Below are 26,928 nucleotides of genomic sequence, written 5' to 3'. Positions count from 1 at the left end.
TATCAACATGTGCAACACCACAATACAATTTGGAATTTTCAAATCCCACCCCAATAAATATGGGATGAGATCATCCCCTCTTTGTTCTTTACAAGGATATTGATGTCTTAATACCATATTGATCAGTCTGGAAATCTACGGTTATGAAAGGGGTGGGGCGGGACGGGGTAGGACCTGGAATGGTCCCAATATAAAAGTTTTAGAAGTTTTGAATTTGAAACCGCCCTGCCCTGTAGCTTCACGAGCAAATTGCTCATCAAAAGCTTAGGAAAGTTCAGTCAATTTAGGCTTTTTAACCATGTAATGTTGTTCTTGCTTTTGACTATTGTTGTTATTGTCATTGTGTCGGCATACATTTTCCATGAAAAGCCTGAGGATTTCTAGGTTTTAACCTCCCAACATTAGAAGAAACTATAGTCGGGCATGACCTGACCCCACTGCCACCAGTATTCAATTCTCCCTGCAATTTGGGCCCCCTGACTTCTACTATCATAACTTGACCTGTGCTGAACATTTTCTATTTACAGAGCAAGCGATAATCCTTGTAAATGGTCCTACAATTTTGCCCCTGAAACTGACAAGTCCCTTTCTGGGATCAGATTCAGTTGCCTTCTTCGGCAATCAGAAGGCAAGAGTAAATAGCAAATTTGGAGTCAGTTTCTCTCCGAAAATATGGTTACTTTTCCATTCTTAACAAGGTCTCTCATCTAGGGCTTCTAGTTCTAGCTAGCCAAACATCTTGTCTGGCATAAGTTGGGGGTTACATTTTGTCCAAAACCTCTTCACTGGAACAGAAAATTGTATGATTTAACATATACATATATACCCCCATTCTCACACCTGAAAAATGAAGTGCGGGATCTATTTAACATTGTTTATTTTGGTGTAAGTACGGATTCACACGTGATGGAGTTCATGCGTGAACGGTGTTAGATGAAGCTATATATATATATATATATATATGTATGTATGTATCTAAGTGTGCATTGACTGAAAATTTTGAGAAATCAATGTTGCCGTATATGTGAAGGTAGGGAGTAGTACCAATGACATTATTTGGTTGACCATGTCACAGTATTCTGATTATAACAACATTGTAAGAAAAAAAAGGAACAAAAATTAGACAAATGAAATAAACGGTAGACGAGACTCAAGAGCCGAATAAGGGTCCCAGCTGAAATTATTCATCCTTAGCCAACACTACACACCCACTTAACAAGTAACTCTTAAAACAATTCCAAGCAACGTGTGGTGATCAATCGATTGGGCTTTTCGGAGCCGCTGACCAGTCTTTAGCCCAAAACATTCACGACATAGTAGGCCTGCTGCAGTTCGCCCTGATCTTAAGGCCCAAAACACACTTCATTTTAGGGATTGAGGGTGCAACCAAAATTAATGCACTTTATGAATTATAGAGGGGTGGCAAAACTCTGTCTAATTCGGATGGTCAAATTTTTCCGACTCGTATGAAATCAAGTTTTGAAATAATCTATATGTCTGAAATTCAGGTTCCAAACACAAAAAATTTGTTCGGTTTAAAACAAGATCCAAACACAAAAATCTTATCTGATTTTCTTGTTTGGATCCTAATTCGGATTAGATTATTATCCTATTTAAACCAATCCAATTTTTGTCAATTAAGTACATCCGAAATCTAATCCTTATTAGGATCAAGATATCGGGACATATAAATATTTTATAAACACACGATGTTATCCATTCCAACCCGGAATAGATTACAAATGTGGTCACTGTACACAATGTGAGAGTTACTGCTTCAGCTTTGGGATTCAATACCCAGACGCTACTCTCTCTGTTTTTGTTGGCTGTCACGCTTTGCTTCAATGCCACCACATGGATCATTGGGAACCCAACTTTTCTTTTGTCACCATAACCACTCTCATGTGACCCACATCTGCCCAGCATGACTTCATTACCACCTTTTCAATAATTCGTCTCCTTCTTCAACTTACAAAAAGCAGCCATGGTCCATGTACCTGTGTAGAGAAGATAATAGACCCATTCATAATTCTTGTCCAATAATTGAAAGAATGTCACATAAGCCAAGAAAACTTATAGGTAATCTATAACTGTTTGTGAGTAAAACAATTATCTATGATCCAGACCCATCTATACAATCACTCTCTTAACCTTGTCCATCATCACATGTTCTAAACAGTTTCATGTTCCAACCACCTCTATTACTGGATTCAATTCAACTCCACCTCATAAGTCATATCAAATAGGCTTCTTCTTCTCCTGCTTTAAATCTAATCATCACTTCCCTTCCTTCACAGAATTCAAGCTTTATATATCGAATTTTTGTGACAGAATCTATCTAGCTAGCTACCCTGTTGAAGAATCTAATCTCTCTCTCTGTCTCTGTATTGTTACAATTCAAACAAGACCCTTGCGCTAGTTTACATGAGAGAGTGTGATCAGCTGAGGCTGGTCTGATTGTGTGTACGTTTAGATGGGGATTGGCAAGTTGTTGGTGGACTATTTATGTGTATCTTCATGCTCAAACTCCTGCTTCTGCATGAATTATGGCTTGGAAAACCAAGAATTAGATGACTACTTTGAGAAGAAACCACTGGTAACAAATCAAAGTACACTCAGATTGAAAGATGTTCTTGCTGATAATAGCCAGACTCTGGCATTTCAATTGAAACCCAAGGTCGGTAATCCTAATCCTAATCCTTCCTTCCTTCCTTCCATGAACCTTAATTACTGATTTCACAGATAATATAGCTTATGGATTATATATATGTAGATGGTGGTGCTAAAGGTATCAATGCATTGCAATGGCTGTGCAAGAAAAGTAGAGAAACATATATCCAAGTTGGAAGGTATGTATGTGGAATTAATTATAGATATTCTAGCTCTACAACTAGTTAATTAACTTCTTCTTCATATTTATGTAAAGTTTTAATCTTTCACGTGAGATTAATTAATTGTTTGTATGCAGGTGTTACATCATACAAAGTAGACCTGGAAACCAAGATGGTAGTGGTTATTGGAGACATCTTTCCTCTTCAAGTGCTTGAGAGTGTCTCCAAAGTCATGAAGAATGCACAGATCTGGGACTCCCCACCATCCTCTTATGTGTTATGAAATTCAAAACCATCAATATATATATATATATATATATATATATTGCAGTAATTAATGATATTATATTATGATGATATCCACTAAGGCTGTAAATTGTAATACATATATAAATGTTTTCACATTTTTCTTCCATCTATACGGCTTCAATTTTTATGTTTACATATATTTTTCTGTTCTTGGGACACCAATATTCTAACAAAAACATATAATATTTTGCCTCTGCCTAAACGACATCGTATATAAAATTTCCCTTATCAAGATCCATGAAGGAGGCCTTTTGATAGGTCGGGCCCAATTTAATCATAATAGACCATGTGGTGATACCCTCAAGCCCAGCCCAGCAGAAAAGGAATACGATGTCGTTTAGTCAGAGATGCTTGCCGCTTGAGAATATCCAATTCCCTCGTAATCTTCTCAGTTCTCATCAAGGCTTCCGCTCCTAACAACCTCGCGAAAGTCCCAAAAAATGACCAAATTTTTTGTACTCCTTTTTCTCCTCCTCCTCCGGAGCTCCACTCAGGATTCCACCCGGAACACGCTATCTGCCGTTCACGTCGAGCTCACTAGCTACGGCTTCCCAATCGGTCTTCTTCCCACTTCCATTCAAAACTACACCCTTAATCGGACGTCCGGGGACTTCTCGCTCGACTTCGGCGACTCGTGCAGGGTTACGCTTCCTCCGGACAATTACTTGGCAACCTACTCTAAGAAGATCACCGGAAAGATTGTCCATGGTCACATAGCCGATCTGGACGGGATCAGGGTACGGGCTTTATTCAAGTGGTGGTCCATAACCGGAATCCGCTCCAACGACGATAACTTGGTGTTTGAGGTCGGTATGGTCACTGCTAAGTATCCCTCGAAGAACTTCGACGAGAGTCCAGACTGTGAAAGCAGTCATTCTGCTTCATGAGGTTTGAACCCCTATTTTTAAAAATTATTGTAATTTCTGTGGTCCTCAATTATTTTCTGTTGGGGTAATCTGTGAAAATCATTGCTTATCCTAGTTCCAATTCAAAGTTGAAGTTTCACAGCATTATTGAATCTGGAAAAGCTTAGATGATTTATCCTTCTCTCATTATTCGGATTTGTTGCTTGTGGGGGGTGATCATTTTTGTTCGACGGCATGAATTGGAATTGTAAATCTTTTCATTTTCATTCATGAGAAGTTATTCATCTGTGAAATGGCGTTGATGAAACCCATATGTGCCCATCCCCTCCTGTCTTCTGGTGTTCTTGTTCAATCTCTTATGTCTTCATTTTTATTGCAGGGCTTATATATGCAGCATGGTCGAATAAATTTGGCACATAGTCTTTCCCTTCCACGAGTTAGGGAGTACTTAGTATATGTAATGATTTGTTATGTAAGATTACATCCTATTGTTTGAACTGTGAGGCAGAATGCTTCTTATGTATCCACCTTTCTTAGTTTTACATATATGTGTATATATCCTGCTGGTTTTCTGCACTGGAGATTACTTCTCCTCATGCTAGTGACAATTGCATGAGATGAGACAATCCCAACCCAGCCCATTATCCTATATTAGGCTGGGCTTAGCACCAATATTGACGTTGGTCAACGGGCTGTTCGGTCCAATGGGCTCTGTCCTGTTTGACACCTCTAGGCTCTAGCTGGTTCTAATGGGCGGCAAAAAAAAAAAAAAAAATGGTTGGTGCAGACGTTGATGTCCATGATAATGCGTGTGTGATCAAGAATACCTTTCCGACCATAAAATAAATAATTTGATATCCCAATCATATGATGCTCTGAATCTCGCATGAGATTCACATAGATTGTTTGTTTGTTGGGTTGCCGTCCAGCATTTTAGCCAAGTTTGGAATCATGATATCATCATACTATTATTAATCACCCCCCTATTTAACCAAACCAAATCATCAACGTGGACCTATAAAAACACACACTTTCACTTTAAAATTTCTAATTAAAGTAAAACCCTTTAAGTCGAAAGTAGTCCTTTTCTTTTCATTACACTGAATACATGAAGAAAATGAATGTATGCACACACTAGTCTTTCTGTCTTGGTGTGGGGACTTGGTCAACAAACAACACATGATCCTCCACCGCCCTCTAAATTCTTGATTCCACAATTTAACACATTCAATACGGCAACTGTTGGATTAAGATTTATTATATACAACAACTGGTTTATTTCTTCCATATTTTCCTTAATTGAATGAAATTGATAGCATTGACTATAACAAAATTAGAATCCTCCCAAAAAGGGGCTGAAATTTAGGGTGATAAAATTCTGTTCGATTCAAATGATTGAAATTGTCCTACTCGGAATAAACCAAATTTGGACATAAGTTATATATCTGAAATCTGGGTCCAAACGCAAAACTTTGTTTGGTTTAAAACTGAGTACGAGTCCAAACACAATCGTTTACTTGTCCAAATCCGGACCCTAACCCTAATTCGAATTAGATTTTTGTCCAATTTACTTGTTCGGATTTAAACCAATCCGAGTTAGGTCTGGATATGTAAATATTTCCTAAACACGTGATATTATTTGAATCGAAACTGAATTTTTGCCATCCCTTATTGAAATGGACAATTAAGATCACATCATCGTGATACAGAATTTTTGCCACCCCTCGCTGAAATGGACGATTAAGATCACAATCATCGTGATACAGAATCTCACGTAACATTTATGCTGAATGACATGGATTTGACTGAGCTCATTTGCAGCCAACGGACCAACCTTTGAATAACATAGAAAAGTATACAAGAAAGAAAACTGCCAAATTCATTTCATACAATGATAGAATAGATAGGCTTTAAATTAAATTTCAATAAAAATAAAATAATTTTTTTTTATATTTAACGGATAAAATATTATCACGCTCCTTTTACGTTGCGAGATACACGCCCCAATTGCAGTTCGAGACGGAGACACTTTTGAAATCCAACAAATGTAACGGACGCGCCGTAGAAGCGCGTGTGAATTCCAGGCACTCTATTAGCTCTAAACCGTGAACAACTCGTTGAAGCCTCGTCTAACAATCAACTAACAACAACGACGACGAAGTTTCTCTCCTCTCCTCTCTTTCTTTGGATTCGCGGCGTCTCTGCTTCTCTCTTACGAAGTTCGTCGAGTTTGGCGCAATTGAAACCCTAGATTCTCCTCCCTTGTACCGGTACGTAGATTTTTCTGTGTCGTAGAAATACTTTGTTTTTATTTTTGGATTCTTGTGTGCTTCAGATCCGCTCCTGCTACCGTTTTATTAGATTTTCTATATAAATTTGCTTTTTTTTTAAGATAATTCGTATCTCTTCTGGTTGTAAATTGGCATGATTATTTGTACATTTGAATTTCTATGAATAAATTAATTTTGTTTAGGAATTGTTCACCAGTAAATACACAATGCATATGTACGGATGACTGTTGAAGAGGTTGTATGCGTCTCTTATATGTTGGTCTTGCTTAATTGCTTCAGTTTCCAAGTTTAGTGTTGTGTCCTTCTTTATATTTATTAGTTTTGGTGTTTCTTTTAGCTAGCGTTGTAACCCGTTAAAGTGCTGATATTTTACTTCTTGGATTGAGTCCAAAATTGTCAGGAAGATGAATGTTGTGGCTTCTTATTGTAGCTTAATGTGCTTTTTCGTTCATGCGCCAATTCATTAGCTGCATTGCAAGAATGGAATAAGTAGGGGAAGAAAGTAAGGAAAGCAGAAACCAATCCTATAATGGAAAACCTTCTGCATGCACACATGTTTTAGTCTCGTGTACTCTTTTTGGGAAAAATATATCTGTTTGTCTTTTTTTTTAAAGTCATTCTTGTATTTTCTTATTGTCACAGGAGCGGCTGGACGGCTGTTTAAGATTTTCATACTGATAAATGGATTTAGATGATAAAATACTTGTCAAAGGTACAGTCTTCTGTCTTCATCAGTCCCTCTTGCCTTCTCTCTGTTTATCTTTTTGTCTGATAGAATATGTTTAGCATTACCACTTCCTTAATAACAAAAAAAGCTGAGGGGAAATTTTTGTTTGCGTTTGGAACATTGAAAATGGTTTCTTATGCAATGTTAAGTAATGATATAATGGGTTTAGCTGTTAGGGTACTTTATACAAGTTTATTGCAACTTTTTTTTTTTCCCTGTTTATGACACAGTTCTTTCGTTTCTGTGCTTGTCATATGCCTACGTCCTGATGATCCAATTGCATTTCATAGCCATGAAAAAGTCACTGCTTTTCAAATAAGGGTACTAGAAACATTATTTTAGTAGTCCCACGTTGTAGGTTCCGTGATGAAACTACAATTTGCTGTCAGGTCTTAGTATTTCTGATAATTGTTGACTTCTCTTTATATTCATTGTTCCGTAAGATACATGTGCAGTGTATGCAATGAATTGCTTTAATCTTAGGAATTTATGTTTTAAAATATCAGCATTTCTGAATGTTCTCATTTGGTACTGTTTCCGGCAAAGTCTTCTTCTTACTATGTCAATTGATTTCTTTATTCCTGTCCAGCTTCTGGTATTCAAAGTCTTTCTTCCAGTGTACAGAGCACCCCGGAGAAAAATGGGCATTCTGATGATGCTTCAAGAAGCCCAGAACTCCTTCAAGAATCTCTAAAATCTGGTCCTAAGAAGGAACTTCTTCGTACTTGTTCTGATAAAGACAAGAAACGCTCGGCTTCATCAAAAAGCAAGATAACAGACCATTTGAAGACAAGTAGCAAGATGATTAAGAAGCAGGATAAAAGAAAAGCTTCTTTGAGCCCCAACAATCAGCCAGCTTCTAGGAAGCAAAGCAGAAAGGGAGATAACCCTATGCGACTGTCTCCTACCACTGAGCTGTCTACAGATTTTGGATATTCTAATTCGTGGATCTGTAAAAATTCTGCTTGCAGAGCTGTTCTATCTACCAATGACACATTCTGCAAGAGATGCTCTTGCTGCATCTGTCACTTGTTTGATGACAATAAAGACCCTAGTCTCTGGTTGGTTTGCGCATCTGAATCTTGTGACGGGGACTCTTGTGGGTTATCATGTCACATTGAGTGTGCCCTTAAACGTAAAAAAGTAGGGGTTGTCAATCTTGGCCAACTGATGCAGTTAGATGGTAGCTACTGCTGTGCTTCTTGTGGTAAAGTTTCAGGAATACTTGGGTACGTAAATAGCTTGGATATCATGAGTTGTGGTTACAATTGTAGCATTTATATGCATATACCTACGTTGTGTATGCTTTCTTCTTTACCATATTTTTCACTTAGAGACAGGAGCTTGGTTCTAATTTTATATTGGGCTGGCCAGCTTAACATGTAGGGATTTTACTATTACTACTCATGGTGAGGACCGCCTACTTTGACCTGGAAACACACAAGAATAGTAAATGATTTAAAGAAAAGAAGCTATAGGTTTATCTTATGTTCCTTTAATTGGTTTTTAACCCTGAACTGATGGCAGTGGGATGATTTGACTAATACTTGCAGGTACTGGAGGAAACAGCTAACTATAGCCAAGGACGCTCGTCGCGTTGATGTGCTTTCTTATAGACTATACTTAAGCTACAGGCTCCTGGATGGCACCTCAAGGTTCAAACAACTACATGGGATTGTAAAAGATGCAAAAACTAAACTAGAAAAAGAATTGGGCCCAGTAAGTGGAATTTCTGCTAAGATGGCACGTGGCATTGTCAGCAGACTCTCTATTGCAGCTGATGTGCAGAAACTTTGTTCTGATGCTATTGACAAAGCAGATGAATGGCTGGCTACCATTTCTAATGTTAATTCAAACTATAGAGGTTAGATTCTATAATGTGTCTTCTTGCTATTTTTGTCAATGCAGCAAGTATGAAAGCCACTAATATGAATGATGAAGTTCCTTTTCCCTTGCAGAAGACTCACTTCCTGCTGCTTGCAAATTCCTATTTGAAGAAATAACTTCTTCTTCCGTTGTGATTATATTAATTGAACTGCCTACTCCATCATCTAAGGATGTTAAGGGCTACAAGCTCTGGTATTGCAAGAATCAAGAAGAGAAACACACAAAAGAGCCGGTTTGTGTCTTTCCAAGTGCTCAGAGAAGGATTCTGATATCCAATCTGCAGCCATGCACTGAATATACCTTCCGTATTGTTTCTTATACAGAGGCTGGAGACTTGGGTCACTCTGAGGCCAAGTGTTTCACCAAGAGTGTAGAAATAATTCACAAGAATCCAGATTCTGTGGTTACCATGAATCGTAAGAAAGATAAAGCTGTGATTGAAAGTTCATCTAGTTTCAACAGGGGGCTTTCAGTCAATTGCCCTGGATTCAAGGTTCGAGACCTTGGGAAGATCCTGCGTCTGGCTTGGGCTCAACAGGAAGGCTGCTTCGAAGGATTCTGCAGTGCTGATTTGGAAAAATGCTGTGGAGCAAGCAGAGACATCAAGACTGAAACTCCAGAAGAAGATCCTTTGCCATCAGTTTCACGTGGGCTGGACCTAAATGTTGTTTCAGTGCCTGATTTAAATGAAGAGCTAACGCCACCATTTGAATCATCAAGGGATGAAGATAATGGTTGCACTTTGGAGCGCGTAGTTGTGGCTGATGAAGATGCTGCTTCTCATGAGTTGCAGAATAATGGTATGGCAAGATCACATGGTAGTGGTGACTCTCAGACCTGGAACCGTGGGCCTACAGGAGAAGTGGCAACTGTTGATTCTCGAGGAGAGTTTAGCAAGAAAAGGGCAGCACAGTCTAATGAAGAGGCGCACGACTGTGATAGCACACTGATAAACGGGTCACCATTGGGTGCCTTAGATGGGAACTTTGAGTACTGTGTCAAGATAATACGTTGGCTGGAATGTCAAGGTCACATTAACCAGGAATTTAGGTTGAAATTGCTAACATGGTTTAGCTTGAGATCAACAGAGCAGGAACAAAGGGTGGTCAACACCTTCATTCAAACTCTGATTGATGACCCAAGTAGTTTGGCAGGACAGTTGGTTGACTCCTTTTCAGATATCATATCCAGCAAAAGGCCTCGCAATGGATTTTGTAGCAAGCTTTGGCATTAACTGAGGAAGGGCATCATCATAAAATAGAGGATTCTTATTTGCTCCATATTATTTCCCCCTTGCAATTGATTACCTCTAATTGTTTACAAGTGCTTCATTTTTATTCCGGACAGGTTTTGTCTGGCTAAACAAGTTCGGTTGCTGGTTGTGGAGGCAGTAGTTCCTGATTATTCATTGAAGGGCAGGCTGTGGATGTGAAGTTTCATCTTTTGGTGTACAATGCACTTGCCAATCCACAGATTGCCCTAATTTGCAAATTGCAATTGATTCTGTAGGTTTTAATTAAGGAGGACGCATTTATGGATTATAATTGTTATTGCCTTCTTTAGTTCAAAGAGGGATACATGAATTGATTTCAGATGTTAGTTAAATTTCAATTTTTATATATATATATTTTTCTCTCTTTGTTGCTGCTGAATGCTGATGCAATGTTTGCTTCCATGGGCTAGTCGTCTACCATGATGAGGCTATTCATTCATCTTCAGTGCTTTGAGAAAATTGACGCTATTATAGCTCACAACTAACTTTTTTTTTTTAAAAAAAAGAGCTCACAACTAATTTTTGCTGGGAAGGAAACCCGCAATCATATAAACAAGCCCAAGCGATGTGGGACAAAAACCATAAGGTTCTAACTCACTTGCGGAGCACATCTTCTTAGTTGTAGACTCCATTTGGCTAGACGGAGAAACTTAGTTGATTTTGGTTACTTTCGATAATTCTAACATTTGTTTCTTTTCCCCCCTCCTATACATTAATCATACTTCCTCTTGAATAATCTGTTCGGAATAAATAATTTCAGATGACTACATCATGTTTTGAAAATAAGGTCAACTCAAACATTCTCGTATTTGACATTTATATTTACGATTGAACTTACCATAATACCATTTGTTAGCATGTACCACTATCTCGAGCAACTCGGATTCTCATTCATGAAAAAAAAAAATCATGTTAAGACTTGTTGGTCTTCCTTATGCAAGAAAAGTTGAAACGCTGCCGTTTCCGTAGGCTTGTTAGTTGTTATATAATATATATATATATATATATATATATATATATATCCATCAGTGTCCCACACAAACCCGAGCCTGAGGCACTGGCACTCAGTGACCTCTCGTTCCCAGTACTAGTAGTAGTTGGAGCTCCATTTTCTCTCTCTAAAAATGCAGATACTACAAGCTCCCTTTCCACCGCATCTCTCTTTACAAATCATCGCCATTGAAAGGTTGGATTATGGTGGCCTCAACTACTGTTTTCTCTGCCTTTTCTAGTCTTATACGTCTAATCACAGCTACTATTTTCTCCGCAGGACTACTTTTACGCGATAAATGTCTCCAATCGTCTATTACCAGTTCCTGTCAAAAGGTCGAGAGGTTCAATCTCACATCGCTTGGAAGTTCCGTTTCGAGCTGCGTTGGCAAAACTAGAGCTGCTTCGGCTTCAGTTGAAGGTAATTTCAAATGCATATTCTCTGTAATCTGATCAGATGAATTTCAATGTATCTCAACTTTTCCTTTATCTCTTTAATGGATTGCACTGTTGTATGTTGTTCGTCATCATGTGCAATTGTATGACCTCAATTCTTTGTGTGTGTGAGGGAAGAGTCGCTGATGGATGTTGAAACTCCTAATTTTCCTTTCTTAGGAAGACATAGTTCATAATCTACGCATCAGTATTCTCGTCATCATGTTGTCGCTAAAAACGATATGATAGAATTTTATATTTGAAGCTCATCTATAGTTGTGTTTATGGTTCTAAACATCTGCATATGAAAGTTATAAGTTATATTTTGTTGTTTTGTGCTAATGTATGGCGGTCATGTGTAGCTGGTGCTGCCTCATCAATTTGGACAGCTGAGAGCGATGTCTTGAAAGCTTTAGCTCAAATTATTGATCCAGATTTCGGAACGGATATTGTGTCTTGTGGCTTTGTGAAAGATCTGCAAATTGATGAAGCTCAAGGAGAGGTTATTGAGAGCATAAGCGTTGAAATTCCCAGATTCTCATTTGATAAATATTGTCCAGACTAAGACACTTGTTAATATTTCCATGTCAGGTTTCCTTTCGGTTGGAGCTCACGACACCAGCATGTCCGATCAAGGACATGGTAAATGACACAACCACAATTCTTTGATCAGGAACTGATGTATGTTTGGAACCACAAACTTTTTTTTACAAAAATTCATTCAAAATTAGTTTTTAAGTGAAGTCGTGGAAGACTCTATAACAAGAAACTTTTCCTGCTATGTCTCATTCTTACTTTCCTCAGCATTAATTACGTTCTAAAGCCATGATCCATATTTCTATTCTAGTATAAATGTGAAATTTTAACAACTTCATGTTGTGGTTACATGATGGGCATTGCAGATGGTTTGTATGATTCTAACCATACACAGTATTTAACAAGATTTTATTATATGACAGTTTGAGCAGAAGGCAAATGAGGTGGTTTCAATGCTTCCATGGGTAAAAAATGTCAATGTGACAATGTCAGCACAACCAGCCAGACCTATTTTTGCAGGTCAGCTTCCACCTGGGTTACAAACGGTTTCAAATATTGTGGCAGTCTCAAGTTGCAAGGTAGGCTCACCATGGACCTTAATTCTATTTTTCTCCCTTAATATTTTCTAGTTCGTAATATTAACATTTTGAGCACTTTAAGTGGCTGTACAAGAGTTTTTGTTGTTCAGGGATCGATTTGGTGCCTGTATAACATGCTTTTGTCTTGCATGTTGACTGTAATGGAGGCCAGAAAAGTAGCAATGGTCCCTGGAATGTCTCTATGCATTTACGTGTCCAAGACCTTTTTTTCCTGAGTGTTTTCTATGAATGTGTAGCTAGTCCATTTCGGTGTTAGAAAGCCTTGGTTTTGCCCACAGAGGCTGTTGTTAATCTTAAATTCACTATCATATTGTGCTTGCGAAAGCTGTGCAGGGAGGTGTGGGAAAATCTACTGTAGCTGTTAATCTTGCATACACGTTGGCTGATATGGGTGCTAGAGTTGGCATCTTTGATGCTGATATCTATGGTCCAAGTTTACCAACAATGGTCTCCCCTGAAAACCGATTGTTGGAGATGGTAGTGCATTTTGAAAACTTCAATTATTCTTGTTCTTGCAATTCATTGGAGGGCTGTAATTATGATAGTCTTAACTTCATGTAGAACCCTGAGAAGAGAACCATAATTCCAACTGAATACCTAGGAGTAAAGTTGGTATCTTTTGGATTTGCTGGACAAGGTCGTGCAATAATGCGGGGTCCAATGGTTTCAGGGGTCATCAACCAACTTCTGACCACTACTGAGTGGTATGTTGTATTTTTGTTTTGCCGATTTGAATGGAACTTGTGCAGCTGAAACAGTAAATGGTAGGATAAATAATTTATTAATTTTGGATAAAGTGCCAGTTCCATATTACCATATGTTTCACATATCCTTTGAATGTAAAATTTTCTCTTCAAGTGTGAATATCCAAATTTAAGAACTTCATTGACTTGGTTGGTATAAACTATCATTTTAAAATCCTTAATGATTGTAGGGGGGAGCTGGATTATCTTGTCATTGACATGCCACCGGGAACCGGTGATATTCAACTTACTTTATGCCAGGTTCTGGTTTTCTTTTTGTGCCTGATCTTCTTGCCTGATTAAATAACATTTGACTGATTTGACATTTTTGTTGTTCGTATGATATTTTGGGACTAACGCCTTTTAAGCTGGTCTTTACTTTTATTATAGAAAATTGTATATACACATTTTCCACCGTCCATCCTCCATAGTATAGTTTGTTTATAATCCTTCATAATATAGATACTTGAACATTTCGTCATGTATATTGTAACTTTCAGGTGGTTCCATTAACTGCTGCTGTCATTGTTACCACCCCTCAAAAGCTAGCATTCATTGATGTTGCAAAGGGAGTTCGCATGTTTTCAAAGCTTAAGGTGTGTGTTTTTGCTATTATGCAATCTCCTCAGAGTTCATATGTGAATTAATTTATTTTTCTGGTCTACGTTGGTCTTAGCCGCTCAACAAAATAAATATTTGGGAATGAGGCTTTGTTGATGCCTTGATGGCAATATGCTCCATGGGCTGATTGATTTCAAGACAGAATTACTTCAATTATACTTACCACCAAAAGTAAATATATCATTGCCATGGGCATGCATAAAACTATCTATTACTGATCTCCTCATAATTGCATTGTCATTTTCTTGCAGGTACCCTGCGTTGCTGTAGTTGAGAATATGTGTCACTTTGATGCTGATGGAAAACGCTATTACCCATTTGGTAGAGGTTCAGGCACTCAGGTTTTCTCGTTCTCCTGCAGATTTTTCTCCTGTGTTTTTTTTTTCCATGAGCATGTCTATGGTTCAAATTAATGTCTTATAATTTGATCTGCATCCTTGCAGGTTGTCGAGCAATTTGGAATCCCTCATCTGTTTGATCTACCCATTAGACCAACTGTAAGTTCTGTGACAAGTTCTTTCGTCAAGGCTTATTATCTGCAATAAACACTATGCACGCAACATGAACTGGTCTTAAACGACTTTTTTAGGCTATAATTACTGTGTCACAATTGGTACTTGTGATTTCCTTAACTTTCATAGTTTCATTAGAACTTTCATGGTGTATAACTCAGGCATTGCCAATTATGCACATAAATAAGTCAAGTAAACTTCTGTTGCTTATGACTGCAACTTTTCTTTGTGAGATCATTTTAAATTGGGTTTTTCAGCATGGTTACACGTGTTTTCAGCTACAGTCCCCCAACCAATTCTCCATCTTACTTGATAAGCCATTTAGTTTTCACATACAATTTGTGTTATCCATTCACATATACAGTAAACATGAATAATATTTAGGTTTCCATTCTAAGCATTTTTTGCTTATCAAATTGTTAGAAATATTTAAAGTTGCACCATCTATCCTGTAAAATGCATACTCACAGCAAATTTTTGATACGTATACTTCCATAGTTATCTGCTTCTGGAGATAGTGGAATGCCTGAAGTGGTAGCTGATCCACTAGGTGAAGTTTCCAAGACATTCCAGAACCTTGGAGTTTGTGTCGTACAACAGTGTGCCAAAATTCGAAAACAAGGTGCCTATTTCTTGACCATAGTCTTTTGAAATGTGTTCCATTCAGGTTGAGCTGGGGAATATAGGGTTCCATCATGCTAGAATAGAACTTATCTTTCGGTGCATTTTAGGTCTTAGAACTGTGTTTTCTACTACTTGGGCGTAAGAATGATCAACTTTTTAAGGTGATATACGTATACTACCAATTTCAGTAGTTTTACATGACAAATTTATACATCTCATTAAAACTAAATGAATTTATAGACTTTTGGAATTCGTATTTGAGTCTTTCAGTTCCTTTGCACTAGGAATAACATATTGGCTTTGTTATCTTTTCTCAATCCAGTATCAACAGCTGTCATGTATGATAACATAATAAAGGCAATAAAGGTAAAAGTTCCTGATTCTGATGAGGAGTTCTATTTGCACCCTGCCACTGTAAGACGGAATGATCGCTCAGCCCAAAGTGTGGTATGTAGACAGTTAATTTTTCTATTTTAAATGGTTTTATTAAATGGCTCACGTTGTGGAATGATAGTATTTGGGCCTTCGGTAGCACTGGGACTCTGGAATGGTCTTACACTAAAATAGAGGATGATGATGAAGTAGCTTTACTGTATTCTTTATTCTGCTGCAAACCATTACCCATGCAGAAACTTTTAGCTTCAATGTCTGGTTTCTTTAACTGAATTGTTTCTTGTTGGGCCCAATTCAAGTATTAGACAGTAAAAAGTCTGACCTTTTAGGTCATGATTGTTTATTTATCTGAAGCACAAGACGAGAATAGCATTATGAAAGATCTTCCATTCATCCTATGATGTACGCTGTACAGGATAGTCAACATTTACTCTGCAGGAGGGGAGTAGACTGTCGAGAGATAGTTGGGTGAGTTAGATGGAGTCTATTGATGAGAACTTGAGAGACTTCCAAGGAAAAACGAAAGCTAGCAATTCATTTTACATATATATATATATTTTTCAAAGATGAATAAACGATGGAAAACAAACAGGGATATAGAATGAACAGATAGCAATTCCCTTCAAACATACGGGTAATGTTGGTGCTAGCAATAAATGGTGATACTTGATTTGGATATTGTTAGAAGCGGCTAGATTGTATAGTAAACCAGTTGACTAAGGTTGACAAGCAAACAAATAACACTTTCTTCTATTACAATTGGCCTAGAAAATATCCTCCATATTTTGTCTATTTCTGTGATTTTTCTTTCATAATTTATTCTCTTTCACAATTATGTTGGACCCTTTTTTAATTTCCTTTTCTTTCTTTGGGTTCTAAACAGGATGAATGGACGGGTGAGCAGAAACTACAATATACAGACGTTCCAGAAGATATTGAACCAGAAGAAATTCGACCAATGGGAAACTATGCTGTCTCAATAACGTGGCCAGATGGGTTTAACCAGGTGACATGATATATTTTGTTTAAACTTAATTAGGTTTAAAAACTCAATGGTTAACTGTTTTAGTCTTCGTCATTGCCATATCAAGTCATCAATTTTTTTTTTCCTTCTTTTTTTCATGAAGAATTCTTTGGCGGCTAAAGTAACTAATCCTTTTGACTGTGAACTGGCATTTTGTAGTCATGCTAACTCACTCTGTGCCATGGAATTGGCAGACTAAACTTTAGCATTAGCTTTCCCAGTTTGTCTAATACAGTCGGATAGGTTGTGTGCAATACTGAGAAATTAGAAAAATGGGACAGGAACAATAGTCAATTGCATTGCACAAGACTGACCATGTAAAATAAAATTTTGACCAATTCAATATTGGATTTGTTTTGACATGGTGCAGATTGCTCCCTATGATCAGCTGCAAACAATGGAGCGATTGGTCAGTGTCCCTGAACTAACTCCTGTAGAGGCATGAAGACTCATTATTATTTCTTGATGGCTAATTTGTATGTACAGTTTGAGCACCTTGACCAAATGTTTCTGGTTCCTCCATAGGCAAATGTTTGTTGATATATTGCACGCGTGTAAATTGAAATGAAATATATATATACAATAGCAATAATAAATGGGGGTTGAATGGAAAAGAGGGTGTCACTGTTGAGAAAAATAAATAGGAATGCATTAATTAATAATAGAAATCTGCAGGTTCGGTCAGCAATAAAGGCCATTTGGAGCCGACCCTATAAATGAATCCAACTGCTTTTAGATGTTATTAATTAATTATTTGGCAGTTCCAGTTGTAGACGGCAAAAGCAAGCGTCAGTGTCTTTAAATTAAACCAAAATTATATGTGTTCATAATTTTGATGTTCATAATCTAAATGGTATGAGGATAAGTGTGGAGGATTATTTTGTATTAAATGATCTCCACACTTCGCCTCATGTCATCTAGATTATGGACAATTATGTAAATTAAAACTGAAAATATTTATGTCCAATTCCGACTACAATGCTACCACCACTCAATATAATATTAGGCACCGTCTGGTCCCTATTCAACAGTCATATGTTTCTTTCATTTAGAACAAGATATGGTTTTTTATGTCAAATAATAGGGTATATAGATAATATATATATATGTGTTGTTAAAGTATCTATGGATGCAAAAATATGGTGATTCATACGTCAGCAACTGCCAAGATATGACGCAGTAATAAATCTCCGTGAATTCTACAAGAACAAAGGGATTGGGAAGGCAACCCTTTGTGACCTGGGGACATTCCAACGCTCAACTCAGTATCGAACTCTCAAGTCGGTAACGAACTCAGGGAGTCTAGTAATCAAATGAATCGGAAAAAAGTATTATGTACCTTGGGTCAACTCCTCAACCTTTATATAAGAGTCAACAAGTGATGAGATAAAGTTTTTCCTTGCTTGTTCCTATTATCATTCCTGAGGTGTTATGATAAGATCCAATGTCTTGATCCTGATCTTCTGGCGTCCTTGAATGTTAACTCAAGCGTGGTTGGGATATATCCTAAGAGTTGAGAGATAACTCTCAACTCTTTATTCCCAACACAACTTTCAAGAAGCTGCAGTACATGGTTTTGTCTATCCAGTGTCACCTGTCATGTTGACACAGTTTTGAGGAAGCTACCGTACGTAAACTAATGAGAGCCATAAATCTGTTTTAATATACAGTGGTCTTTGACACTATCATTATTCACCTCATAATAGCGTCATTAATCGGTGTTCTTGTCTTTTTTCTTTTATTTTTTTTCCTTAACGAGTAGTAGTTCTACGTACGTAGTAAATTTTGTATTCGTTAAGTCTTTTTAGTTTCACATACAGTGGATAGTTACAGGGGTCTTTCATTAAGAAATTGGGATTTTGATTGGTGGGAACAAGATGGTCTTATGAAAAAGGTGGGTTTTGGAGTTACCTGCAAACAAATAAGACAAAATGGGCCTTTTTTTGTGTGTGTGAATACAAATATACACAACTAATTAATCTACAAAAATCTATTAATTTATACAAAATGATGTTTTCTTTTTGTAATGCATGAGTTTGACCTTTTAAGAAACAAAGAAATGAATAATCAGCACGTTATTGTTGTGGTTGTGGAGAGGCTGCAACCAACCTAATAAATATTGTGAGTCCTCCATGCCATGGCGGCTCAAAAAGTCAGACCTCACACTAATAATAAGTGATCCCCAACACTCCCCCAATCAATTTGAACCTCTTCTTGCACCAACTATTTATACTTATTTCACACTTTGCTTCAAAGCGCTCGCCGAGATTGGCTCTAGCTATTAATTAGTATTATCTAACCACTAATCTACCAAAGATATTTGAAGAGAATTTAAGGTGAGTCAAACATATAATTTTGTTGAGTTTTAAAAAACAAATATTCGAAACAAACTATTGATTCATCTATTGGTGTTCGAGTTGTTCGAGAATAAAAAAAAATTAGTAAAAGGAAAATGATAACGGGTGTCCTTAGGGCACAAGATAAGGATGAAAAAAAAAATGAGTTGGAGTCTTAAAAATACTATATTGGAATATGTATTTTAATTAGGTGAGAAAACGTTCATCACAAATGACATACAATGATTAAAAGTTTAAAATCTTTATTTCTTGTCCTAAGGGCACCCATTATCAATACCCTCAATAAAAATAATTTGTCATCTAAAATTTGAACATTAGATATGAGTTTAAACTTGAGCAATCATGTTCATACATGAGTTCAACTCTGTACACCGACAACCTACTACTTGATGCAAATTCCTATAAATTTTCTCATGGGCAAAGCAACAAAGTTGCCTCCTAAAAAAAGTTTTTTTAATATATATATATATATATACACTTTTTAGATTTAATGAAAGTAACATTAAAAAAATTTCTTTTTATTTTTTTACTAGTAATATTCCTATTTTCTTGTTCCTATATAACAGAAGCCAAGGCAAGTGAAAAAATGATACTAAAACTCTATAACTCTTCCTTCCTCTACTTTCTTCTCCTCCTTTTGAACCTTCAAAACATCATGGTGGTGGTAGTTGAGAAGTCCCTCTCTGTATCCATGAACGCAAGAATCATCGGCTCCGGCACCGAATCCATGATTCTTGCTCATGGATATGGCGGAGATCAATCTCTGTGGGAAAAGATAATTCCTTACTTGACTAACCATTTTAGAGTGATTGTTTTTGACTGGCCTTTCTCTGGTGCTGTGAAAGACGACCAAAACCTCTTTGATCATGAAAACTACTCTCATAATTCATATGATGCTTTTGCTAATGACTTGATAAGTCTGCTTGATGAAATCAAGGTTAGCTCGTCATCAATCTTCATTGGTCACTCCATGTCTGCCATGATTGGATGCATTGCTTCTGTTAAAAGGCCTCATCTCTTCAAGAGACTCATTCTTGTTGGAGCTTCTCCAAGGTACTTTAATTGGGTTTTATTATTCCTCTATTTTTATTTATTTATTGTTTTTTAGAATAATAATGTTCTAAAATTTATTCAAGCATATTATGATAATTTATATATGATAGTATTGCTTTTAGTTTAGCTTCAATTCTTGGGATAAACAGGGTTGAATTTCACAACAGTTTTTCTATAATTAATTTGTATATATTTATATAGTTATTATCCACTAAGAACACTTTATTGGATTTATATAATCACCTCTACTTTTTTAAGTGCCTAAACTCTAAAATATTTGATATTAAACAATCCCAAGTCCCAAACCCTAAACCCCAAATTCTAAATCCCAAATATGAAAATGAGCAGAAAGACTCATTGTGTGTGTCTATATATATAGGAATTCTCACATAAGGGTCTAATAGGATGTAAAATAAGGGTTTATGTTTACACTATTGATTTGAAATATATGAGACCCAAAGCAGTAAGGGTCTAATATAAGGGTGTAAAATAAGGGTTTATGTTTACACTATTGATTTGAAACATATGAGACCCAAAACAGTGAACCCCACTTCTCATCTCATTCATCCACACCATTAAAAAGTCATCCTTATTTTACACCATTACATTAAACCCTTATGCCCTTATGTGAGAAATCATGTATATATATATATATATATATATATATATATATATATATAATTATGAATGTTGAACTTGCTTGTGTAATTACTAATTAGTACTAGTTGAATGCAGGTACATGAACACAGATAACTACGAAGGAGGGTTCAAGAAATCCGAAATCGAAAACATAATCGAAACAATTAGGACAAACTTCTACGATTGGGCTCCAAAATTCGCTTCCCTTGTAGTGGACGCCAACGATCCTCTCTCTGTCGACAAGTTCGCCCAAAGTCTCCGAAGAATGAAACCCGAAATCGCCCTCTCTGTAGCCAAAACTGTGTTTTACAGCGACGAGAGGGATGTGCTTGAAAAAGTGGTGACCCCGTGCACCATCGTCCAGACCAGTAGCGACATTGTGGCACCAAATTCCGTCGCGTATTATATGCAGGACAAGATTAAAGGAGACGCGACGGTGGAGATCATCGACACTTCCGGGCATTTTCCCCATCTAACTGCACATCTGCAGCTCATTGAAGTGCTAAGTAGAGTTTTGGGGTTTCAGTATTAATTACCATACCTATATATATATATGCATGGCTCGTGTAGTAATTGGGCTGGGTTATAAAATTAAAGTCTCTTACTATTGTCTAGGCCTACTCGGCCCAGAATTTTGGGCTTATGAACATGCCCAAACTGGCCTAACCATATTTAAGGCCCGTGGCATTCTCAGCAATTTTCTCTGATATAATTTCAATGTACTATAAACATTTGTTTCTATAATCTTATACTGCATAATATAATCTCGATAAAATAATACCCGATTAATTAATAATTTTCTCTGATATAATTTCAATGTACCTAGATGAGATTGTTTAGATCATTTTAAAGTAAGGAAAAAATATTTTTATAAAAAAGACCTAAATAGATATGTAGAGAAATATAGTGAAAAATTTAATGATGTACATCAAAGGTATGAGTATGAGGATAGAAATTTATAAGAGTCGATAAACTCTTTTAACACAGGTCTAGCCACACCCGAGCTACTTGGTTAGGATGGTGTGTATCATTCTTATGATTAGGGTTCGAATCCACCATTTCAAATTTTTTTTAAAAAAAAACGCACACTCAGTCTCAGGCTCTCAGCCCAAGTGGTGGCGTCAATGTAATTAAATTTGACACTAATGGCAAAATGGTCAATGAAGCAAATGTTACTCCTTCACTTTCAGTCTCTACTTTTTCCACTCCACCCTCTCTTCGAGTTTCCGATAAAAATCGAGAGACGCCAAAAAAGGCATGAGAAGCATATTCTCAGCTTCCCAGCTCCTCAACAGATCATCGTCGCTCGTTTTTGCCAGACTCTCAATCTCCCCGAAAATCTGTGCATCATATCTCTCGTATACTCATCGAACTCTCTCGATCATGGCTGCTGGTACAAGTGCAGACGATTTCGTTAAGGGAAATGTTCATCCGAACGGCGTCGCTGTAATCACTCTCGATCGCCCCAAGGCTCTCAACGCCATGAATTTAGGTTCACTCCACATTCTCTCGCTCACAATATGAACACCTTCTTTGATGATGATTGATTAGTGATTGTTATTGCCTGTGAATTGAATTTCCCCTTTCATGGCATGTATTGGCTAATTAATTGACAAGATAAGTAGCAGTATAACACATATGCACGGTGAGATTTTTGTAGTTTGTGCCGTTTAAACATGAATTTGGAGGTGCTTTGGTCATAGATGAATTCTTGAAGAAAAATTTTGGTCTTGGTTTAATGCAGATATGGATATCAAATACAAAAGTTTCCTTGATGAGTGGGAAATCGATCCGAGGGTCAAATGTGTTCTCGTCGAGGGCAGCTCGCCTCGTGCATTCTGTGCAGGTAATGTCAACTAGATGAGCAGATTGAGCTATGAATTCGTTTCAGTAATGATTCATTGATGCATTTTCCACTCAGATTAGGCGAAGGGGGGTTTTGTTGTAAATTTTTTATTTTTTGTTTAATTATGTAGTATTTTGTAGCATATTAACTGTGAGTGCGAGGAAGTTTTGAGGATTACCACTCGTGACCAATGCAGGAATGGATATTAAAGGGGTTGTCGCAGAAATTCAAAAGGAAAAAAGCACACCTCTTGTGCAAAAGGTTTCCTTTCTTTTCAGTTTTAGAGTACTATTTTGTGCTACTGGCATGTCAGCCATGTTTTGCATGCTGTATCATGGTTCTTGATATTTTTTGTACACAGTTTTTAATATTTCTTCTGATGTATTTTGTGGTTGGGGATTCTATGCATCAGTCTGCGTTTTTTTTCTCTCTCACTTATCTATAATACGATTTGATTAGTTCTTGTCTAATTGATAACCCAGACCATAGTTTACCTGCAGGTGGTGATGTGAAGCAGATTACAGCCAAAAAACACCTATCAGATATGATTGAGGTCTTAAGTGTCTTTCGATTGAATAGAGATGGCTTTCTTGTCCATAATATAGTTTTATTTATTTTCGATGTCCTTATATCCTGATGGCTTCTCCTCTTCACACAAGATGGGGTGCAGGGTGAGGTTGTGCGGTGAACTACCATAACTATCGACTATGCTATTCAGCCTCACATGAGCCAACTGTACATTTTATTGGAATATATAGAAAGTATTACTTTAATTTCATGAAACATTTCTTAAAAATGTGTCAACGACAAATCCTAGGAATAGCTACTGTGTAAACTGTAAACTAACTTTATTTTAAAAACCTAAAGCCAAATGAGGCTCGGTGTTGTGATTTGGAGATCATGTTTGTATTATTTGATTTTGCATATGAACTCTTTCCTAGGTTCTCTAATGATTATACTATTTGGAGAATGGGGATGTCATATGATCTATCTGTTTATGTTGAATCTCTTTGTTCTACAACTTCGATGTAGATGTTGTACACATCAAAGAATGGTTTAAATAAGAGTTCCGGTTTCATTATGTGTTAGACTGGAGACATGCCCACACATATTCTTCATTAGTGTTTCATGTTGTTTTGGTGAATCTCAGCATATACACAATTGCATATCCTTATCAAGACGTGCCACTCTTTCACAGCATTTTTAATCACACATAACAGCACATCAATGCATGCATTGTTTGTTGTCTCACATTGCTTGAACTTGTTCATAAGAGTTTTGACTTTTGAGTCTACTTGTTTTGGTTATATATTTTATGTATGCGTCTATTAGACACCAGTTCTTATGGATCAGGCTAGAGTGCATTTCATGTCCTCCCGCCAGTAGAATGATCTGAGTTTTTTTATGTGTTTTAAGTTTGGGGAGTGTGTATTAGTTTCTTGCCTTAAATTAGTATGCATTGTTGTGTTTTTTTGTCAGGTATTTACAGCCGAGTATTCACTTATATGCAAAATTTCTTCGTACAAGAAGCCATATATTTGCTTCATGGACGGCATAACAATGGGTTTTGGAATTGGCCTATCCGGACATGGTCGCTATCGAATTGTGACCGAGGTATTACTGCCTTATGGCCCTTATCACATGAGTTGAGGAAATAATGTTTCTCCATTCTTGCTTTTTAACTTTTATGAATCCACTACAGAGGACTGTTCTTGCAATGCCTGAAAATGGAATCGGTTTGTTCCCAGATGTTGGATTTGCACATATAGCAGCACAGAGTCCAGGAGATGGATTAGTTGGTATGATATTTTTGTGCCAATTAGAGTTGTTCTCTTGAAGTTCCATTGATCTTATTTTTTACCCATCATCATCTTATGAGATTCAATTGTATTGGCACATTATGTATTTCTGACATTTCTGTTATTCAGGAGAATAGAATTTGATTTCTTGAAGCCTATGTTAAGAATTTATGCTTTTCTTGATATGGGTGCTTTGTTTAGTCATCTTAAGAAGCTTCCGTGAATTTAGTTTACTATAATTTTCTTTGTTTGCTTCATGCATCATTGAGCATCCCTTTTTTTTTTCCCTTGTTGTAATGGCATATTAATCAAAACATATTCAGGCACTTATCTTGGATTGACTGGGAAAAGGATTTCTACACCATCTGATGCACTGTATGTTGGCCTTGGAACACACCATGTCCCATCTGGAAATCTTGGCTCACTGAAGGAAGCTCTTTTGGGAATGACATTGTATGCTTCCAATCATTGTTTTATCTTTTTCAGTGACTACTATTGTTGTAACACAAATATAGTCCTACCTTTTTAGACTAACATGATTGGCTGATGTGCAATGTGTTTTAGTTTGCTATTTTTAATGGTTTACAGCGTAGTAAGGGGCTGCAATGCAAATGACCAATAGAAATGTTGTAACATTTTCCTTCTTATTTCACCATGTGATCTAATTGCCCTGGTGAATAATGAGAAAATTTATCTTAGCAATTTCAATTTTAAAATCAATTTATTTCTTATAGTCATTGTCAGGACTAGGACTTCTTCTTTTTCCCCCCAAGATGTTGGTTTGAATGGATTTATCACATCTGGTCATCTGCAGCAGTTTTACAAGATAACTGGCTTTTGTTCATTACCCTGTAGGACTCTAATATAATTTGTCAATTGTTGATATAGTTCCCAGGATCCCCATCAGGAAATCAAAGCATTGTTAGCAAAATATAGCAGTGACCCTGATTCTGAGCCCCTGTTGAAGATGTTTTTACCTCAGATAGTCTCCTGTTTTGGTGGCAATAAGTCAGTTAAGGAGATTATTGAGGAGCTGAAAAAGCATCAATTGAATGGTGATGCCACAGGCAAGCCTTTTGGTCTCTCTATTGAAAACTACGAATCCATAGTTGACGCTTTGTCGGACTTAAATATTTAAGGATTTAACAGAATGAAGCTGCACTTATTATTATGTGCCCTTCTTTTTTCCTGATTTCCTTCCTCTCTGCAGTTGTAGATTGGGCTAATGAGGCTCTTCAAGGTCTTGGGAAGGGTGCGCCATTTTCACTATGCTTAACACGAGAGCATTTTTCAAGAGTTGCATCTGCTCACAGGAAGAACGATATTATTTTATCCTCGGTGAGTCTGGATTTACACATTTCATCCTTATTTTTTACAATTGAACATCACTTTGACAAGCAACAAGTTCTTTCTTTACTTCGGTGTATACAGCTAGATGGCGTGATGAGGACTGAATATCGCATTGCCCTAAGGTCGGCCCTGCGAGATGACTTTGCTGAAGGTGTTAGAGCAGTCTTGGTGGATAAGGACCAGGTTCTTATTTTATTTCCAGTCAAGGATGTCAAAAGTCAAAACCTATTGTTAATGAAAACCAGTAAAATTATGATGTGATTCTTGACCTTCCTTCCTGCATATATGGTTGATTTTTTTTTCTTGACCTTAAATACTGCATATGAGCCATTAGTTTGCTGGATATTATGCCGCAAAGCTATTTTCTATACTATTTCTTTTAAATTTTGGCCAGCGTTTTTTAAGGTTGATAAACTAAACTCTTTCTTGATTTATGGTTGTCTGTGAAAACAATTAAATGGTTGATAGTCTCATATGCATCTAAAATGCTATCCTTCCTAGATCCATCTGAAATCATCAATTTTTTATATTTTTTTGGGTTTTACGAGTTCTCAGATGAGCAATAAATTCTTGATATTTTCATTTAATATGCTTTCTTGTGAGGCTTAGGCTTCTCATTCAGTGAAAATAATCTTTCTAGTTCACTAAACTCTTATGATCATGCATTTACAGAACCCTAAATGGAACCCGTCAAGCTTGGACGAAGTTGATCAAGGTGAACTAGAAGCTCTCTTTGAACCGCTAGGACCTGAAGTTGGGGAGCTTAGAGTGTGATTTTGCTGTGAAATTGGCCATATCTCAGCATTGCAATGACATGAACACTGAACATATCAGAAACACAGTGTATAAGTTATAATAATGGCTTTGAGTCAATTATGTTTTTGATTATTGGTTCTGCAATTTGTAAGCCTAGGTATTAAGTTGAATGCAAGGACTTTTATTTGGTAGACTTGTGTTTTTCAGTATGTGTTTTAGATTGACTACTTGACTGGATTGCATTCATGGATTTCCCTTCGGTCTAGTTTGTGGGAGGGGAGTGTACAACATGGATCGAACCTCCGAGACCACAAGGGTCAGAGTTTGGGTTGGGCCTAATTAAATGGATTCTTGAATTAAGCCCACAAATGGGTTAGACCAATTAGGCAAAACAAGTGAGCCTTGAGGATAAATACAATCCACGTGCCCCACAGGACAAATCATATCAACACAAATTTAAATAAGT

The 26,928-nt window shown here is 36.9% G+C and overlaps 6 protein-coding genes across 10 annotated transcripts; all 6 read left to right on the top strand.

Moving 5' to 3' along the window:
• The first annotated feature begins 1,838 nt into the window (after positions 1–1,838).
• On the top strand, positions 1,839–3,234 carry LOC120006698 (protein SODIUM POTASSIUM ROOT DEFECTIVE 2-like). Its single transcript, XM_038856833.1, has 3 exons — positions 1,839–2,677; positions 2,774–2,849; positions 2,969–3,234. Exons 1-3 carry the CDS (start codon positions 2,474–2,476, stop codon positions 3,112–3,114), a joined length of 426 nt encoding a protein of 141 aa, XP_038712761.1. The 5' UTR covers positions 1,839–2,473; the 3' UTR covers positions 3,115–3,234.
• Positions 3,235–3,540: 306 nt separating this feature from the next.
• Positions 3,541–4,564, top strand: LOC120006330. The gene is made up of 2 exons (XM_038856343.1): positions 3,541–4,028; positions 4,386–4,564. The coding sequence occupies exon 1, from the start codon at positions 3,581–3,583 to the stop codon at positions 4,025–4,027; it is 447 nt and encodes a 148-aa protein (XP_038712271.1). The 5' UTR covers positions 3,541–3,580; the 3' UTR covers position 4,028; positions 4,386–4,564.
• Positions 4,565–6,033: 1,469 nt separating this feature from the next.
• On the top strand, positions 6,034–10,548 carry LOC120006295 (VIN3-like protein 1). Of its 3 annotated transcripts, none has more exons than XM_038856292.1 (5): positions 6,034–6,276; positions 6,940–7,009; positions 7,614–8,253; positions 8,578–8,888; positions 8,986–10,548. In XM_038856292.1, exons 2-5 carry the CDS (start codon positions 6,979–6,981, stop codon positions 10,143–10,145), a joined length of 2,142 nt encoding a protein of 713 aa, XP_038712220.1. In that variant the 5' UTR covers positions 6,034–6,276; positions 6,940–6,978; the 3' UTR covers positions 10,146–10,548. The 3 variants fall into 3 exon arrangements, with proteins under 3 accessions (XP_038712220.1, XP_038712219.1, XP_038712221.1); XM_038856291.1 differs by having other exon boundaries at positions 6,041–6,276; positions 8,983–10,548; XM_038856293.1 differs by having other exon boundaries at positions 6,043–6,276; positions 7,642–8,253; positions 8,983–10,548.
• Positions 10,549–11,093: 545 nt separating this feature from the next.
• LOC120006039 (fe-S cluster assembly factor HCF101, chloroplastic-like) lies at positions 11,094–17,288 on the top strand. Its single transcript, XM_038855918.1, has 16 exons — positions 11,094–11,149; positions 11,315–11,370; positions 11,455–11,595; positions 11,972–12,111; positions 12,201–12,251; positions 12,569–12,724; positions 13,079–13,222; positions 13,307–13,449; positions 13,680–13,749; positions 13,989–14,084; positions 14,361–14,450; positions 14,553–14,606; positions 15,120–15,243; positions 15,568–15,692; positions 16,522–16,644; positions 17,033–17,288. Exons 1-16 carry the CDS (start codon positions 11,094–11,096, stop codon positions 17,105–17,107), a joined length of 1,644 nt encoding a protein of 547 aa, XP_038711846.1. The 3' UTR covers positions 17,108–17,288.
• A 2,311-nt stretch (positions 17,289–19,599) lies between these two features.
• Positions 19,600–21,491, top strand: LOC120006542 (strigolactone esterase D14-like). The gene is made up of 2 exons (XM_038856600.1): positions 19,600–20,072; positions 20,808–21,491. The coding sequence occupies exons 1-2, from the start codon at positions 19,606–19,608 to the stop codon at positions 21,241–21,243; spliced, it is 903 nt and encodes a 300-aa protein (XP_038712528.1). The 5' UTR covers positions 19,600–19,605; the 3' UTR covers positions 21,244–21,491.
• Positions 21,492–21,917: 426 nt separating this feature from the next.
• On the top strand, positions 21,918–26,706 carry LOC120004836 (3-hydroxyisobutyryl-CoA hydrolase-like protein 3, mitochondrial). 3 transcript variants are annotated; one of them, XM_038854154.1, is made up of 11 exons: positions 21,918–22,203; positions 22,456–22,557; positions 22,754–22,798; positions 23,058–23,110; positions 24,037–24,171; positions 24,260–24,356; positions 24,680–24,809; positions 25,245–25,423; positions 25,567–25,694; positions 25,788–25,889; positions 26,379–26,706. In XM_038854154.1, the coding sequence occupies exons 1-11, from the start codon at positions 21,969–21,971 to the stop codon at positions 26,478–26,480; spliced, it is 1,308 nt and encodes a 435-aa protein (XP_038710082.1). In that variant the 5' UTR covers positions 21,918–21,968; the 3' UTR covers positions 26,481–26,706. The 3 variants fall into 3 exon arrangements, with proteins under 3 accessions (XP_038710082.1, XP_038710079.1, XP_038710081.1); XM_038854151.1 differs by lacking the exon at positions 23,058–23,110 and having other exon boundaries at positions 22,754–22,818; XM_038854153.1 differs by lacking the exon at positions 22,754–22,798 and having other exon boundaries at positions 21,969–22,203.
• The last annotated feature ends 222 nt before the right edge of the window (positions 26,707–26,928 follow it).

Source organism: Tripterygium wilfordii, chromosome 9 (genome assembly GCF_013401445.1).
Source record: "Tripterygium wilfordii isolate XIE 37 chromosome 9, ASM1340144v1, whole genome shotgun sequence".
In the NCBI taxonomy this organism is placed as follows: Eukaryota; Viridiplantae; Streptophyta; class Magnoliopsida; order Celastrales; family Celastraceae; genus Tripterygium; species Tripterygium wilfordii.
Note: the sequence above shows the minus strand (reverse complement) of the source record. Positions and strands in the feature narration are given on the sequence as shown.